At 38.1% G+C, this 17,647-nt stretch overlaps 1 protein-coding gene across 2 annotated transcripts in view; it reads left to right on the top strand.

Moving 5' to 3' along the window:
* Ubx (Ultrabithorax) overlaps positions 1-17,647 on the top strand; it is a 164,472-nt gene that overhangs the window by 46,901 nt on the left and 99,924 nt on the right. The window contains exon 2 of one of the 2 annotated variants that reach the window (XM_065228064.1): positions 1,485-1,535. The exons of the other annotated variant lie outside the window; for it this stretch is intronic. Within the exon in view, the coding sequence (XP_065084136.1) occupies positions 1,485-1,535 (51 nt within the window). The remainder of the gene's footprint in view (positions 1-1,484; positions 1,536-17,647) is intronic. 2 annotated transcript variants of the gene reach the window in all.

Here is a 17,647-nt window from a genome sequence, read left to right as displayed (position 1 = left end):
CGAGGGGTTGCCCAACTGTTGAAGAGGAAAAGTAGACTAAGGCCATATTTCATCGCCTTATCCATTAAGAACATGTACAGTTGGTGAATCGTTCTCTGGGTCGTCGGAAGAGACACGATGTCACTCGAATCAAACAAGCAAACAAAAACGAAATCTGCTAAAAATAATTTTCAATTTAGACGCGAGACGGACTATTAAGATATCGTGTTCCGTCCCGATGACATATGCAAATGAAAGGAATGGGTAGAAGGTTCACAATTAGGATTACTCAAAGGTGGATACGTGGATTTCGTTCTTCCCCTTGTGAGTTTCGGGCTGCGTTCTGATGCCCTGCAATAATATTTCCAATTGGATTTTTTTTTTCGAGCTACATTAAAACACAAACCTGTATCGCTAAAAGAGGAGCAGTAGAAAATTTCCTAGACAAATTATTGCCAACAAACTCCCCCGAAATTGCTCTCGAACATCTTTTCCGAGGAAACCACACCCGAGAGATTACGGTGATTTATAAGCAAAGTGCTCTTCAACTGGAGAAAGATTAGAGATTTTAATTCTCCATTTTAAGAAAACGAACAAAAAACAACGCTACGAACCGACGGATGGTGGACGGAACTGTCTGTGCATTCTGCCGAACATACGAATAAATTAATTACAAAAGTAGGGTTGACTATTTTAATTATGTTAGCGGTCAGCCTTCTGGATTAGTGCTTACTGTGATTACTTTTATGCAGATTATAGCGTTGAGGTTGATTACTATGCGTCTCAGTCTGGGTGGGCCTCGAGAAAATAATTCAATTTAACGGTCCGGAAAATTAATGGTTTTGCTATTTTGGAATTTGAACTTTGTGTTGGCAATTTTCGAGAGGCGAAAGCATGCTTTCTGATGGTCGGAGACGAAATCTTGCATTGGCTATAAATTGTACCCACAAAACACGTTAAAATATACATTTTGTTTAAAAATTAATATTTCATGTAAATTACCTGCAATTATGTTGGTACACCTGTGCGCACACGTCTTGGTTGTCTGCACCCACTCTAAACCATGGTAGTTGCCGAATGGAGCTAAGGCAGCGTCGGTCGGTCCTAGGATTTATGGCTTGTTTGAGCTTCCAAGATCTCCCGAACCTAAGCGCCGAAGCCGGGCTAATGGTGCCGCTGTGTACTATTCGCCCTCACCCAGACAAAGAAAGTACCTACCAACAAACACGTTTCCTAGGAAGATTTTCCCCAAGACGTGATTTTTCCGTTCATCTTCCCTTGCCGTCATCTGCGCTTTGGTTCCGGGCTTCGTTTCGGAAAGAAGCAGCAATTTATGAACGACGTGCCACGGGCCGAGATTGAAAGTTTTGCATCCTCCTCGACTGGAAAGTACATACCGTTTTCGGTGGCAGACAGAGAAAAATGAAGATTAATTGTAATTCATACTTGATTATGCGCTGTAAACTAATGCTCTACCTTTTTCTTTTTCTTTTTCTCCTTTACAGGTAAGAGATACTCAGAATCTCTTGCGGGCACACTTCTTCCAGACTGGATAGGTAAGTTGCTTCTCTTTTTTCAGTTTCTTTATATTTAAGTTTAGTTTAAGTTCGGTTAAGTTATATTCTTGTCAAAATTACTTCCAATTACTCATTATGATTTATATCGTTTGGTGTAGTATTTGAGATGCCTATAGATCAATGAAAGATTCGATTAGTTTGAGTTTAGTTCCCTACTAATACTGGTTTGAATAACATTATTTTGAGTCGATAGTAATTTTCCGGAAACTGAAAGTGATGACTGATGTTTTTAAATGTTCTACCGACGACGGTTTTTTTTTTAACAATATCAAGCGTCACTTTTATGGCAAAAAGTTAGGAAGTTAGTTTTCTTTCCTATTATTTTCTTCCGCTTTCCTATAACCTTACTAATCCACTGCTGCAAAGTGTGTTGCCCGTTGGAGGTAGATAACATCATGCGTAATTGAGTTCGTACTGTTTTTCCATAGCAAGTAAGTAATTATTGCGTAACCATACTGGTCCATGGAGTTCTCAAAGGTAAACTTACTAGAAGGTAGTTGATGAGGTTGATTACCAAGGCTAGATAATTGGTATGGATTGTTATTTAACTGTATTGGTTCGTGTGTGTAGTAAGGTTAAAACAAATCATGTACAAATTTTGGAATAAAGCATGAAGTTAGTTCCCTTTTGATGATAGCTAACCCACATATCTGACATTGAAACTACTTCTAGCTGAATTATAAATAACACTGGCATGGGAAGAAGACGGCAACAATGAGCTAAGAAAACAAACTCGCTGCATAAGACAAAATAATCAACTTCAATCGGTTTCCTTACCAGCAGAATGAACCGATACGAAAAAGAAATCAAAGTGCCTACAAAACAGAGATAAAATAGCGAGTGAAGAATATTGTTTATTTAAATAGAACTAAACGCAAGACGGCAGTGTTGGAGAAAGCGAGCGCTCACTATACGAGACGCTGCAGTGGCGTTGCATAGCGAGGCGCCACTTAAACACTTTTTGGAGTAAACAAACACTTAAAAGTGTTATTTAACTGTTAACATTATATCGCTGGCCGTATCTTTTCGCTTTTATGCTCTCGCACCGGCTGCGGAAATAGGATCGAGGCGACGCACGACGATGTTCTCTGGTCTGCACTAGAGCATGACACATCTGTATATGTAGTACATAGGTTCAAGCTGTGCCGCTATGAAGGCGTACTTCGTTCGATTGGTTTTTAATGCAATTACTATTCTTTTAGTGCATTGAATTGCCAAGCAAAAAAAAAAAAAAAGAAAAGACCAGATTGGATATGAGTCGATGAAATATAATTTGTTGATATTTGAATATTTTTTTCACCGCCGAATTATTCTGGTTTTATAAAGTTCGCTTATGTTATGTTTTGGGAAGGGAGTATTTACGTGCTATAAGCGGTTTTTGTGATTCAAGAACAATTGCGATACATTTTCTATGTATCGCTTATAACACGTTAAAAGTCCCTATTCTGAACATTTATTATTATAATAACTATTATTATTATTATCTTTATTATGGATATTTTCTTCCGATTGCTAGTTTATCTCTTACGTCTGAATATGACATTCTCAAAAAAATTTCCTAAATTTTATATTACATTCACAAATGTTGGATTTGTGACTATTTGGAGTTGAATTCTGGATTGTATTTTAAAGTTGTTCTTAAGTACAATTTTGAAATACAGTTTTAAAGAAATATATTTATGAAGATTGTTTCACCGAAGTTATGTGTATGGTAATGTCATTACGGTTAATATGATTTCTAAAAAAAAATGAGTTGTTTAAAAATATAAAAAAAATATGGTAAATTAATGTACCTAGGTACCTTGAAACATGTTCAAGTTTAATTTATCCATTTATTTACAGGTGGTTTTTTTCTATAATTATTTTCACCTCTTAGCTAAACTAATAGCTTTTAATCCCTCCTGTAAACTTAAAAAAAAAACTATACTTGTTGCAAAATTGTTGCTATATCAGTTATGGAAAATGTACCAGAGATCGTATTAGGGGTTTAGTTTGAGTAAATAGAAACATAGAATAGTGATTTTTTAAATGGTACTAGTTTTATTGAAACTTCCAGAATCGGCTAGGGTAGATGTACCAGCTATGGCTATACGATAATATTATGTTGTATTCTAATAATGACCTATGGGGATTCCATGGGCCATAATTGGAACGTATAGCCATGAAGTCCATCTGATTCATCTAATTCCTAAGTTAGGCATTAGTTGCAGCACGACAATAATCTCTCAAATCCATTTGCCAACAGCTAGTGGAACTCTAACAGATCATATAAATCTTCCCAATACACAACCCACAAAATTCCACTTGTTCGTGACTTGTGGCAGGGAACTGTATGCAATTCTAATTATGACCAAATGGTTTCGTATGCGAAATTCAATTCTTGTTTTGATTGAATGTTAGCATTGTACGACACACAGACAAAAAAAATTGAATTTATCATCACCCCTCTTGTTTAATTTAGAGCTTGCATAAAAAACGAAAAGCTTGTTTATAACATTGCTGCTTTGAGATATTGCGCTTAAATTTGCATGCAATAGCATATAAATTTACGCCAAAACTAGCGTTAACTACGTGTCGGCTACATCTCTCCGAAAGTAAGTTAAATGGTTCAAACGGTGCATGCAATACGAATGATTCGCACAATAAACGTAAAAAAAATGTTTTGTTAATGAAATAAAATTAAAAAATAATTTCTTTATCATGCCAATTTGTTTGTTTGATTTATCACTAATGAATTGGTTGGTTGGTAGTCTTTATTAAGGAGATTTTCAGCCAGATCTCTAATGAATTTTTAAATTGAGAAATCGCGAAGTGTAATAGTACTTTGTACTTCTCCTTTAACACATTTTTCTCTATTGTTGCCCTCAGTGTTTTGTCATTGAGAAAAAGGTCTGTCAACTATAGTTGACAGATCCTCACGAATATGGGCACTAGACTTATGCAAAATTTGACTTTTTTGCTCCACAGTGGTTTCAAATCGGGTCCTGATTAGCCTCCAAAAGTTATAACTCATTTGGTTAGAAACAGACTTCGCACAAGCCTTTTGAAGTTTACATGTAAATTACTATGGGAAATCTCAACTTTTTGTTCATTGCCTTCTAGTCTTTTTCCATATCGAGCTACGAAACAGTTCGATAACCTTTCTTATAACTTTGCTGAAGATCTTTTCTATGTAAAACGAGACAGGAAAAAGTTATTAATTATTTAAGAGATTGGTAAACTTATGACATGATCAAGCAGCTGCTCTGTAGGCAACACTGTATTTTGCAGTGTGACATAGTAGCCATGATTTTTGTGTCCTATTCAACGCCCCAGAAACACCAATATTGCCTGCTGAGCAGTTGATTGGGCATGATCATAAGACATCAGCGCATTGAACCATTGATAACTTTCGATCCTTGCATTTAATCAGAAAATGGTCTTCAGCAAAGTTGTAGCTGGTAAAATTTCCTACAGGTTTTTGAAGCAGACCGATATGGTGAATTATTAGATAGACATGAAGAAAAATCTTGGTTTTACCATGGTAATTCCCATACAAACTTCAAATAGTTTGTGCCATCTCAGTTTCTCACTAAATGGGTTCAAATTTTGAGAGGTTAATCAGGATCCGATTTGGAATCGTTTAAGTATTGTGGAACGACAATTTCAAATTTCAAAATTCTCATCATTATCATGCAACCAATAGTGGGTGAGTAGTGGGTAGTGGTTCACTCCCAGTTGAGATAGTTGGGTTTATCTGAGCTGAGAAATGGTATGTTAGCCTCAGTCGTGTGTGACACTTTGCGGAGCCAAAAATCAGTAATGTTTGAATTTACATTTAAAACAGCAGTAGTTCTAGGTGGGTACCAATTACTCGTGGCGGGCTCGAGGTTAATGGATAACAATTTCGATTGGAAGGAGCTAGGTAGGAAACTGGTTTCTGAAGCCTCCTTCAGATACTACTCTCGGACGGTTTATTCTTTATTGGGAGCAGGGAAAAACCCATTTGAGTGGAGCTTATAAAAGCTTTTTTTTTCAAATGGGCATAAAACCTCCTCATCTTTTCGCATCAACAGAACAGTACATTCCAAATGATACATTAATTACTTAAGACTAAACAAAATACGTTCTTATTCTATTTCTTACTACTATCTATAATTTACTAACTGAGCACTTCACGGAACCTATTTTTATTAATGGAACGTGACAGATGAAAGTCGAAGACATGGTCACAACGGTTGAACACACGACAGATACTACTAAAAGCCTCATTATAGCCATAATTAGTACGGAATGTCGATATACGCATAAATTGATGAGAACGGAGAGTACGACGACGAATATTAAAATTCAACTCACGTAACACTGTAGGGCAATCTATGTGAGATTAAAACAAGCCTTAGTGACATTCCTACGAATCTCCAGAAGGTCAAGGTCAATTAATTTTCAACGATCTTCATATCTAGGGAGATTATATGGATCATTCCAAGGTAAACGTCGAAGAGCAAAGCGAATAAACTTATGTTGGATAGCTTCTACTTGCTGTACGCTGTTCTGACAGTAAGGAGCCCAGACCACAACTGCATACTACAATGTAGAGCGAACCAAAGAAAACTACAGGGTCTTCAAACATTGAATATCCCAGAATTCTTTTGCAGCACGAAAAATAAAGCCCAGGCATTTAGAAACTTTGGAGGTTATATATCCTACATGATCTTTCAAAGTAAGTTTCGAATCTAAGAGAACACCCAAATCCTTAACAGTAGATTCTCTCTTTGGAGATATTCCGGCAATGGTGTAATCAAATGAAATGACAGAACGTTTACGTCCAAAGGAAATTACTGAGCATTTGTTGGCATTCAAGTTCATACGATTAGTTGCGCACCATTTGGAAAAAAGGTTAAGTTCTTTCTGAAGGAAATGTGCATCTTCTTCACAGGTTATTACATAATAGAGTTTGAAGTCATCGGTATACGAGAGCTTAAAACATTTGAGCACTAGGTTGACGTCATTCAGGTACAGCAAGAATAAGAATGGTCCAATATGATTGCCCTGGGGAATACCAGATGTGACAAATTTTGACCGACATTGAACGACCAACCAGATAAGAGTTTAGCCAATCTAGCAACGAACCAGAGAAACCAAGACGTTCAAGCTTTGCGATCAAGATTTCGTGGTTGATTTTATCGAAAGCAGCTGAAAAATCAGTATAAATGGCATCGACCTGCTTGTGAGCTTCTAAAGTCTTGATGATAAAGGACGTGTATGGAACCAGATTGGTGCAGGTGGATTTCTACGGCATGAACGAAATGTTGTGTCGCGGAAACGTAGTTGAGACAATGATGCTTGAGGAAGTCGAGAACAATCAGCTCAAATAGTTTAGACGTAGCACATAGTGCAGCGATTCCTCTGTAGTTTGAAACCTCTCGTTTATCGCCGTTTTTGTACACGGAAAAAACGAATGATATCTTCCATGTTTTAGGAAAAGATCCGGACGGTTAGGACGGTTGGCCAAATCATGGCTAGGCAGGGGCAAGCAGCACAGAAACAGAAGGATAATAAGACTGGGACACAATGGCAGGAAGTTGTTTGGAAAGGAGGGGATGGTCACATCAAACTCTAACATCAGACAAACAAAGGAATTCGTAGATCGCCTGAATGTAGGGAATATCACGGGTTCCCAATACATCTCTTACTTCACGGAAGGGTTGTCTACCTCGGGCCACTAGGGTATCCAACAGTCGTGCTCTGGAGGCGTACCCGGGTAATACCAAACTGCGTGATCGTTCTACACCTACATATATTGCTGTCAACGAGGTTTATTCTGTAGAGATGTGCGTCTAGCGAGTAGTGGTTGGACATAAGTCTTGACATTACGCGAATGAAGCCCCGACGATTTACATCTCGAAGAAACATTTGGAATAATGGAATGTAACCACCGCCCAAGAGAATTACTAGTCCAATCGTTTTGCCAGCATAAAAGAGAACTCTGACGTACTAATGGGAAAATTTCATCATGTGAAATTCTTCTATCATAAATCTCGCCTTGTTGTGCGCCCACCTTTGCGAGAGAGTCTGCCTTCTCATTGCTTGGGATTGAGCAATGTGAGGGGACCCATACAAAGGGAATCATGTATGATCTTTCGACCAGCAAACTCATCTGCTCCCTTACCTTTGAAAGGCGATAAGATTAGTACTGACCTTTTTTCATCGACCGAATAGCTTCAATCGAACTGAGATTATCCGATAAGATGAAGTAATGGTCTATGGGCATGTCGGAAATCGGAGTGATGGCATAATCCTCACTCAAATGATTTTGTTTCGCTCTCAAGGGCTCCCAATATCACGCATGATATTCGAATAAAATATCAAGCATGATATTGTTTTTACAAGCTCCTTTGATATTGCAAGACTATTCAGAACATGTAAAATTGCAGCCACGAGTTGACTTACCACAAAAATGATTCCTTTGCACATCGTTTTCTTAGAAAGAGAAAGCATAGTTTGCTATCTTTCTTTATGCTTCACAGATGGCAGACACGAAGTTACTGCTGCCAGCAGTGATGGAAGTTTCGTTTCGTGTTCGGATGTACAGCAAAAATCTTGAAGCTCAAACTCAACACAGTTTGGTGAGAATTGCAGCCGGGGAGTTTTGTTAGCATGATATCATAGCAACCGTATCACAGCTAGTAATATCATCTGCTGTTGTTTGCGTGTTGAGTTTTTGGTCTACGATACTCAAATGAGATTATGCACATTGGTGAGATTAGATCCTTTGATATTTTCACAACAATGATCCCCAATGCGAAGTTGATTGCTGCTTGCTCAGCAACATAAACGGAACAAGGTTCCTGAAGTTTCTGAAAGGCGGTTGAGCATTCATTGAAGACACCGAAGCCAGTGGATCCATCAATGCGTGATCCATAAGTGAAAAATCTTCTATTGCAATTGACTTGTTGGTACATTAAAGAATACGGGGAATTGAAGTAGGTCGAAGTTGATCTGGAACTCCTTGAATAGCCTGTTTCATGGAGGAACTAACTACAGGTAAAGCATACACGAGGGGGGTTATAGTACAAAAGGCTAATATCCGATGACATCTAATTAAGATAGATTCGCGCGAATCTAGACTGGATGCTCAATTCGAGCATTTCTTCGAAATTTTCAATCACAAGGTTGTTACTGACACTATATTTAATCAATATTCTTAATGAGAGCTCACAGAAACGGTTCTGCAGGGGTTTTACTCCTGCTAGAACCTCTAGGCTTAGTGGAGGCGAACCAGCCCCAGGCTGAAAGCCTCCCTAATAAAGATAAATCAATCAATCAATCAACCTCTAGGCTCATTTTGTGCACGGCGAATGAGAACGACCCAAATTTGAGTTTAGTTCACTCATAATCGCCCAAAAGTGTAGGAACTCAGCGATGAGTAAATTTGCCTCATGCTTTCCCAGGTTTTTCCAGGGAAAAATTCCGGAATTTGAAAAAGTAAAGATTGGATTCACTCAGTCTATTGGTACTTCTCCGAAAGTGAATAAAATTTTCGTCAATTTCCTTATTTTCCGGAAGATTTTTTAGGTTTTCCACAGAAAAACCATGAGACAAATTTACTCATCGCTGAGTTCCTACACTTTTGGAGATTATGAGTTAACTAAACTCAAATTTGGGTCGTTCTCATTCGCCGTGTGTGTTGAATGCATACAGCCAAGGGCAATACGTAAACAACGATATTGAATGCGTTCCAATTTAATTAGGTGGGTTTTTCTTGCTGAGAGAAAGCAAAAAGAGCCATACTCAATAACTGAAAGAATAGTCGTTTTATACAGTTTAATTCGGTCTTCCGGGTGAGCACCCTACCATGTCCCGGAAATTGAACGTAGAAAGTTGATCCTTTGACACTTTTGTTTCAAATAGTTAGTGTGGATACCCCAAGCGCACTTTGAATCAAACCAGACTCCAAGGTATTTGAAGGTTAATGATTGGGTAATGTCTCTGCCCAAAAGATTTAGACCCAGTTGGGCTGGAAACTGCTTCCTTGTAAACACTACGGTGTTTTGCGGTGAAAACTCGATCCCTAAATTTCTTGCCCAGAAAGACAGATTATTTAGGGAATTTCGCAATGGTCTTTGCAAGATTTCCGCATGTGGACCTCTCAGGGAAACCACGGCATCGTCTACAAGCTGCCTAAGCGTGCTTCGATTATCTAAGCAGTTATCAATATCTTTGACATAGAAATTATAAAGTAAGGGACTTAAACATGAAACTTGGGGTAAGCCCATGTAGCTAATTCTAGAAGTTGCCAGTTGACCTAGATTGAAGGTCATATGTTTTTCTGACAGCAAATTATACAAGAAATTATTTAAAATACCGGGTAATCCACTACTGTGCGAATTCTCTGACAGTATGTCTATGGAAACATAATCAAATGAGTTCTTAATATCCAAAAAGACTGAAGCCAATTGCTCCTTGTGCGCAAAGGCCAGTTGAATATCGGATGAAAGCATCGCTAGACAATCGTTTGTTTCTCTACTCTTTCGGAAACCAATCTGCGTATTTGATAGTAGGTTGTTTGACTCAACCTAATGGTCAAGTCTTGATAGGATATTTTTTCTAATAATTTGTGTGACAAAGTTGTAGCACAGCTAATTTTAAACAACTTTGTTAAAGTAAATTTTTTGTACATCTTGAGTTGACCGATTTAGAGCCAATTGAGGCTTAGGGTGTTTCTAAGAAAAAAAAAACAGTTTTTTCCCTTGATTTGTTTTCCGTCGATCTTTTTTTTGTGCTGAGCACCAATGCTACCAACGCCATGGAGGCAACTTCCACTCCTGGACCCTACATTTCGACCCATTAACTAATGATGCAGGGACCAACGGCTTTACTTCCCTTCAGAAGTAAGGCGTGATCAGAGATGTTATACCTCAGAACATCCCGGCGGCGCCGACTGGGGTTGAACCCAGGCCTGCTGGGGTGAGGGGCAATCACGCTTACCACTACACCACTGGCACCGCTTGATCTGCAGAACTTGTCGATATACTTTTCCGACCAACAGTTATTGACGTTACGTTTTTCTCATGGAAATACGCCCTTATCAAATTTTAATATCCCTGGTTAGGGCAAACATAAACAATATCCTTTGACTACATTTGAAAGGGTGTACTTTATTCTATATAATATAAAAAAATTTAATCATCTGCCGAAAAGTGACATACTAGGTAAAATTGTTCGAAATAATAGCAGTTTTAAAGCAGCAAAAAAAAAGGTTATCTTCCATTTAATTCCACTTAATTCATTTTGGTATCCATGACAGAAACGTATTTCGACTACAATGTGCAGTCTTCATCACTGTCATTCTCACTAAAGAACTTATCAAAATCTAACCCCCTTAAGTACTCATCCCATAGGTCCCCATCCCATGATGGCTACCAAGCCTTTGGGATTTTCCTTATTAAAGAGTTGTATAGATTTTTCCCCTTTAGTTTACTTAAATCTTTGGTTTTTATTAGTTAGGTAGGTTCCGATTCAACGCATTGTAGTTTCATTTTTATACCTGTGATCTTGACTTTTTTACCCATGGGATGAGTACTTAAGGGGGTTAGATTTTTGTGCAGATTTGTTTTCAAGCACATGTTGTTCCTTCGATGATGTTCAGATGTCAACAAAACTTATTTTTCACATGTTATACATACAATAAACTTTCGTTATCGATATTGTTTCAACTGTATTTCGACAAATAGAACAGATGATGAAAAATTAGTACGCTGGCTAAATTTTACTGTGCGTATCCTTAATAGCAAAACGAGGTTTTATACCGCAAGCATCACAAAATAAGGTATCATACCTAATTAAGATATTCATATGACATATCGGTTCTTGCTCGGGAATACTTCTAGATGGTGTCGGAAGAAACCGGGTGAGAAACTTCTTTAGGAATTGGAACTAGTCGCCGGAAGAAACTTGCTAAACAAGTCGGAAGACACCTCCAAGAGTAGTTGGAATACGCTTCCAGGAGAAGCCCGAACAGCCTTCGTGGAGAAGTTGGAAACAACTTCTAGGGAAAGTTAGAAGAAACTACCCGAGAAAATTGAGAAGAAACCAGAAGAAGATGAAACAAATACAACCTGATGAAGCAAGATGACGCTTCTTGAAGTAATTAGAATAATATGTTGAAGAGATTGGAGAGATATGCAGGGAAGTTGAATGAAACTATCGTGTAAATCTTCCGATCTACAAACTTATTATCTTATAGGTAACAGGATAAAAATATAACCCAATTCTCGGGAAGAGCCACCAGCTCTTTTCCGATTCACTGGTTGCTAAAAATTGTCGGAACATACGAACATTTATTTATTTTCTTGTGTATTTGGATTAGGGAAGAAACTAAATTTAGTCTTCTATACAATACTTCCAGAATTATAGGGAGTTTGATGTGCCAACTGCTGTATGATTTGTGATATTTTATTTGAGCAGTCAAATAAAAATGATCACCCACCCGTTAAGGTCGTTGGCAACACTAATTATAATCATGTCTTGATTTTTCAGTCTTCATGAAATGAGGATTCATTAGAGGGGAATAGTGTGTAATGAGCCATCGGGTTAATATGACCCGCTATATTAGTTCACGAACTTATCAAATCTCAACACACTATTCTGTCCTGTGAAACGGGCAAAATTTTAGTAGAACTGAAATTATTGTCAAGTAATCACTTTTCTGAATTTACTCCTGCTACTCCCAGCGTACGGTGCGCAATAAAAATCAACCGCGTCACGTCGTCACAATCAATGGGTGGAACCAAAGGAACGATCAAGGAGAAGAAGGTGTTTACTTAATCGATGTTTATAGGAATGATTTGTAAACACAACCAGCGTTCCTCAGGCATCGCCATGCAGCTGGTGCGAATTTTCCATGGTTACAGTCGACCATGGTACAATCTTTCCACAGAGTGCAACTCGCCGCTGACCTCACACTACAGCCCTGTTTCAATAATTGACCTTCTCCATCCCTGGCTGGCTGGCGTAGACGGTATACACCCTCACTTTCGCTGGAGGCAAACATAAAAGAGAAAATCCGTCCAACCGTACGATGGGTTCTTCTCCGCTTTCCTACGACCCATCGGATATCGGTGGGGATTTTGATTTGGCTTTTGATTTTTATTATACCGATAACTGGTTTTGAGGATTGAGATCGATAAATAATCGGTGATTTATCTCTGCTCAAATAGACCGATCTCCGTCGGCATTTTGTTTTTTCTTCTGTGGGCTAGCTGATCTAGACAAGAGATCAATCAAGCTGTTTACATTTTGCATCTTTCAGCTGCTACCGTGCAGCTTAGCAGGAAGATATCTTTTTCTTCATGCTACTGCTCTTAGTTGCAGAGTTTCTCCTGCATGAGTGTTTCCATTTTTCGTGAATGAACCGTTACGCAATCAATCGGTGCGGCGACTGGCTGGATGGTCGAAGTGTGGACTATTGAACGATCGATTTTTTTTCTTTTTCGTTTGCTGCGTTTCTTCATGCACGACGGCTTAGTTTTTGATCTTTTTGTTAAGTAATTGGGAATAGTACGGTGCTTGAAAATGCGTTTTTGCTCATTTTTCGCAGTAAACGGTTCCAAACTGGCGTATGGACTGAATATTTTAGTCCAGTATTTATTATACAACTAATCTGTAGAATACACTTTATACTTAGTTTTCAGCTGTTTATGATTGTAAAGACACCTCAAATTGTATTAAAGCATCAGCAAACAACAACTATCATAACAGTCACACGAAAATAATTCATAATTGATAATTTTATTCACCTACTTACACATTCCGTACACTGAATAATAGCTGAGGCAGTCAAAAGTGTGTGTGAGTAGTGAGAATTATGATAGGTAGTTGATGGCTATTCATACAATTCAAAGCAACCATCTTTCAACTGTTTGTTTTATATTTCGTACACAACGCCCCGGGTGGAAGGAGGAGCGCAAGTTGCTGATGGTTATGGTGATTTGAGATTACGATTAGCGATAGCCACTTTATGACTTGTTTTCACAAAATCAACGGTCTCGTTTGGAATTATGATTAATCGTTTTGACTCCTTCTTAAAAGAAAATAAAAGATGAGCAAAACGGTTATGTGCAGAATAATTTTGATTTTTTCTCACACATTGTAATTGTGGACATTGCAAAAGCGGACGGATAATTGCTGGTCATAAATCCACTCAACAAAACCCTTTTCCAACGGTATGCCAACTTTGCAGAGTTCAAAAGGGATCGGGAGGTAGTAATTAAAAGCAACTATCGCACATTTGGACCGATTACCACAAGGGGCTAAAACAAACAATAAAACACTTTTAAACAACCAGCAATAACCATTAAAGTTCGACTTCTGTTCAACCTGTGAAGGCACTTGTAACTTCTTTTCACCTTTAATTACCCTACATTTTGCCGCTCATGGGAATCTGCAAGGAGCAAGACCCTCACCATCGGGCCAAATTCAGTGGAGGAAGGCAATAAAATACATAAACATCGACATAATCGAATTCATTCCACATCCACTGCGTAGAGGAACTTCTTGAATTGCACACTTTTTTTTTAAATGGCCTTCCGAATACACACATGTGAGACGAGCCGCCAACACACATCACCGTTCAGTTCAGGCTACGACCATAATAAAGCAGAAAATCAGCAAGTGAATAATAGCACTACCAACATCAACAACAACAACAACAACAACAATAATAAAAATAATGGCTTTAACCACGCCCTAATGTATTTTATTTTTATACCTCTCTCATTTATGCTCGACTTTTTTTCCCTCTCGTATATTTTCCTTTCGAGCAGTCCCACTAATACATCAACATAATGTGCTCCACTCGCTCGCTGCCTGTGCTGAGCTATATCTTACCGACGTCTGTCTCCTCTGCGGGCATCGTGTGCGGAAATCCTATCCGCTGCTTGGGTGGAAATAAAGCAAAGCAGATCCGAAGCCATTCTGCACATAAAGTATCGGTAGAAGCGTGCAAAATTCCGATAGAGGGTGATTTCCAGCGTTCGCGCTGAGTCAGAAATTTTCATACATCAAAGGCTTCCCGGGGTAGCTTGAATTTTTGGCCGTTTTCAAATCGGCATTCTCGGAGTGTGTAGTGCAAATGGAAAATCACTTATCCTCCGTATGTGTGTGGCCATGGTGGTAAATGGTTTGGAGATATCTAGTGGGTATTCTCCCCTATTGCGGCCTAAACAGCACCTACATCAAAGCCGAGGGGACGTTGGCGGCCACCGCTCCTGGAGGGACCTAGTTTCGTGCATGTGTATGTCTGTGACGGTGGTTTCTGTCCTGATGTTACATTCAGAGCGTGGATACGCCGAGAGCAATGCTCGGGAAGAAGTTGGATGATTTATGTGTTGACATAGTTTAATTCTTTTTACCTCCGGGCTCTCCTCCACTGTACTATAGGTACTGTTGGTATGGTTTGGTTTATTGTTATACCGCTCAGCCATTGTCGACGGATTTTCGGTGGACCTGCCGACAGAGAAAGATGGGCACACGAGCGGGAACGGCGCATGGACGGAAAAATCCATACGTAGGCAAAAACTGTGTCGCCAAAGGGATTGCGGTTTTTGATGGTAGGACAGAATTAAAGGTGAACGATCGAATTGAAACAGGACTGAGCGGGTACAGCGGGTGGTTCTACTGAAAATATGTGCATAGTGGGAGAGGATTTTGTTTAAATTTATCAGAAAACCGTACATGTTATTGTATTTATTTGCTATATGCTAGTAGTCTTACACATTTTAGAGACGCATTATAAATTAATGGATGGATGATCAAATTGAATGCCATGTCAATTGTCCGTTCACTTTTCGAGATCCAAAGCACTTGCCCGCCATTGTAGTGCTTCTCCCACGTTCATTCACCGATACAACGGCGAACAATATTAAAACGACAAACGACAATTCACTCCCATGTACCTCGTCCCTAGTCATCGTCCAACCTGTTTAAAAATTGTACTCCTTAACCTCGAGTATACCGCAAGTATTCGGCCCCCGTTCTACTATCTTTAGTAATAAGAAATCTTGTTACTGTAAATTTAATTACGGCTCCGCAGAGCTAACGCAATTGAGTCTTGCCAAATAAGTGATTTAAAATAAAATTGCATACCATACAATCAAATCTGGATATTATCAGCAATATGCAGCTTTGATATGGTCAACATTAGTAGATAAAAAAACAGCGAAAGTGAAGACACACACTTAGAAAAAATCATGTAAATTTAGGTGTTCTAAGACTGACATATACGAGCGTCAATTTTGACAGAAAATTTAGTCATAAAAGACGCGTAATTCAAGTCAATCAAACATACTTTTCGTCGAGTAACGAGCTTTACAGTCTCGGAGTACTTAATTTTACATGAAATATTGGTTGACGTCTGATTCTTCATGTCAAATATGGATTCCGTCACGTGTAAAATTAGTTATTTATAAGTGTGTAGGTAGAACAAAGCGTTGATCCAATTTTATGGAAAATTCAAGCTTGAATCCAAACAATAAAATACATACAGTAAAAAAAATAAAAAAAATAAATGTTTTCAAACCGACGGCTGAAAGTCTTTAGGTAAAGACAACAAAACAGTTGCTTAAAAAAAATCTATTTAAATATGGTATTCTGCGAATTTCCAGTTGTGAAATAAATGACTGAGAATCGTCATGTGTTGCATAGTTGCTAAAATCATTTTCGAATTTCAAACTATTAATATGTTTGAAAATTTAGGAAAAGTTCAACCAAATTACGATTTCAGTTAAAATGTCAGAGATGTCAATAGAAAAATAAAGTTGGATAATGTTGTCCTAAACTTGCCATGCCTCTACTAAATCAAAAGTCAATGAGTAAAGTGTTATCCCCTTTAAAATTCAAACCAACAAATCTCCCTTCCTCATGCCTCAACAAAATGCACTATGAGTACTTTCACAGTTGTTGATTGAGAGCGCTTTCCCAACTCAAACTAATTTAACAATTGTATGTTGTGTAACAAACACAGTGATACTATGTTTACTCACTTTTATGAGAACTTATTTATGATCACTTCCATTTCAATAAACTCATATCAAAACGTGTGTTTCTTTGCACAACAGCACAGTTTTCATACTGCTTTTTTATCTCTAAAGATTTAAAGAATATCCGTTGCAATAGGTTCAACAAAGGAAAAACAAGGCTGTGGAGTCGGACCCAAATTGACCGACGATGTAGTCATACAACTCTTCGACTCCGGATTTAACAAAATACGTTAAAATTTTACTACAACTATTTCCGGTTGTTTAAGAATTTAAGAGTAGGTCAGGAAAACGATTAAAATATCAAAATAAATGATAAGTAAAACTTTTTTCTAATGCATTAGGAAGGTTAGATTAGATCCTTTCTTTATTAAGGAGGTTTGCAGCCTTGGGCTGGTTCGCCTCCGGCTGCATTAGGAAGGTCAAGTAAACCGATTTTCATGCGAAATGAACTGGAAAGTTATTTAATGATTTTGAAGACATTTAACATATTTTTAAAGATATGCACTGAGGAGTTATCTTATTCACCTGCTTCTTACTAATATTTTTAGTTATCTATTTTTTTAAATGCAAATATATTAGAAAATGTCAATGTCTAAAGATTTAAAAGAGAAAAAAAAAAACATATAAAGACACAAAGTGTGAAACAGCTAATTTTCAATTAATTTTGAAACTAATTGTTGTAGAAAATTTGGTTCACCGAACTAAGGAAGTATCTTTCAATATGAAATGAACGACTTTTCTAGATTCTTATGTCTCTCTCAGATCTTAAGCTGCTGGTTTGGAAAATAATTATACTACTACTGCTTTCTCTCTGAGATGACCACGTTGGTCATGGCGAAAGGAGCAACACAATAGTTGGGTAAAGAAGAATTGCATTATAACACACCATCGACTGGAAATGCTCTCGTAACGTGGGGCTTTAGGTAGTGATGGAACGTCGCTATAACTATTCCACAGCCGCAGACAGTAATGAGCAAAGGCGGACGCACACCTTTTGCCTGTAGATTTGAAGACATACTTCAAATCTCCGTGTACATCGTACGGATTAGGCAAAAGGTGTGTGTTCGACTT

This window comes from Ochlerotatus camptorhynchus, unplaced genomic scaffold, assembly GCF_037179485.1.
Source record: "Ochlerotatus camptorhynchus isolate MF236.1 unplaced genomic scaffold, CSIRO-AGI_Acam_v1.1 ptg000278l, whole genome shotgun sequence".
Classification (NCBI taxonomy): Eukaryota; Metazoa; Arthropoda; class Insecta; order Diptera; family Culicidae; genus Ochlerotatus; species Ochlerotatus camptorhynchus.
Note: the sequence above shows the minus strand (reverse complement) of the source record. Positions and strands in the feature narration are given on the sequence as shown.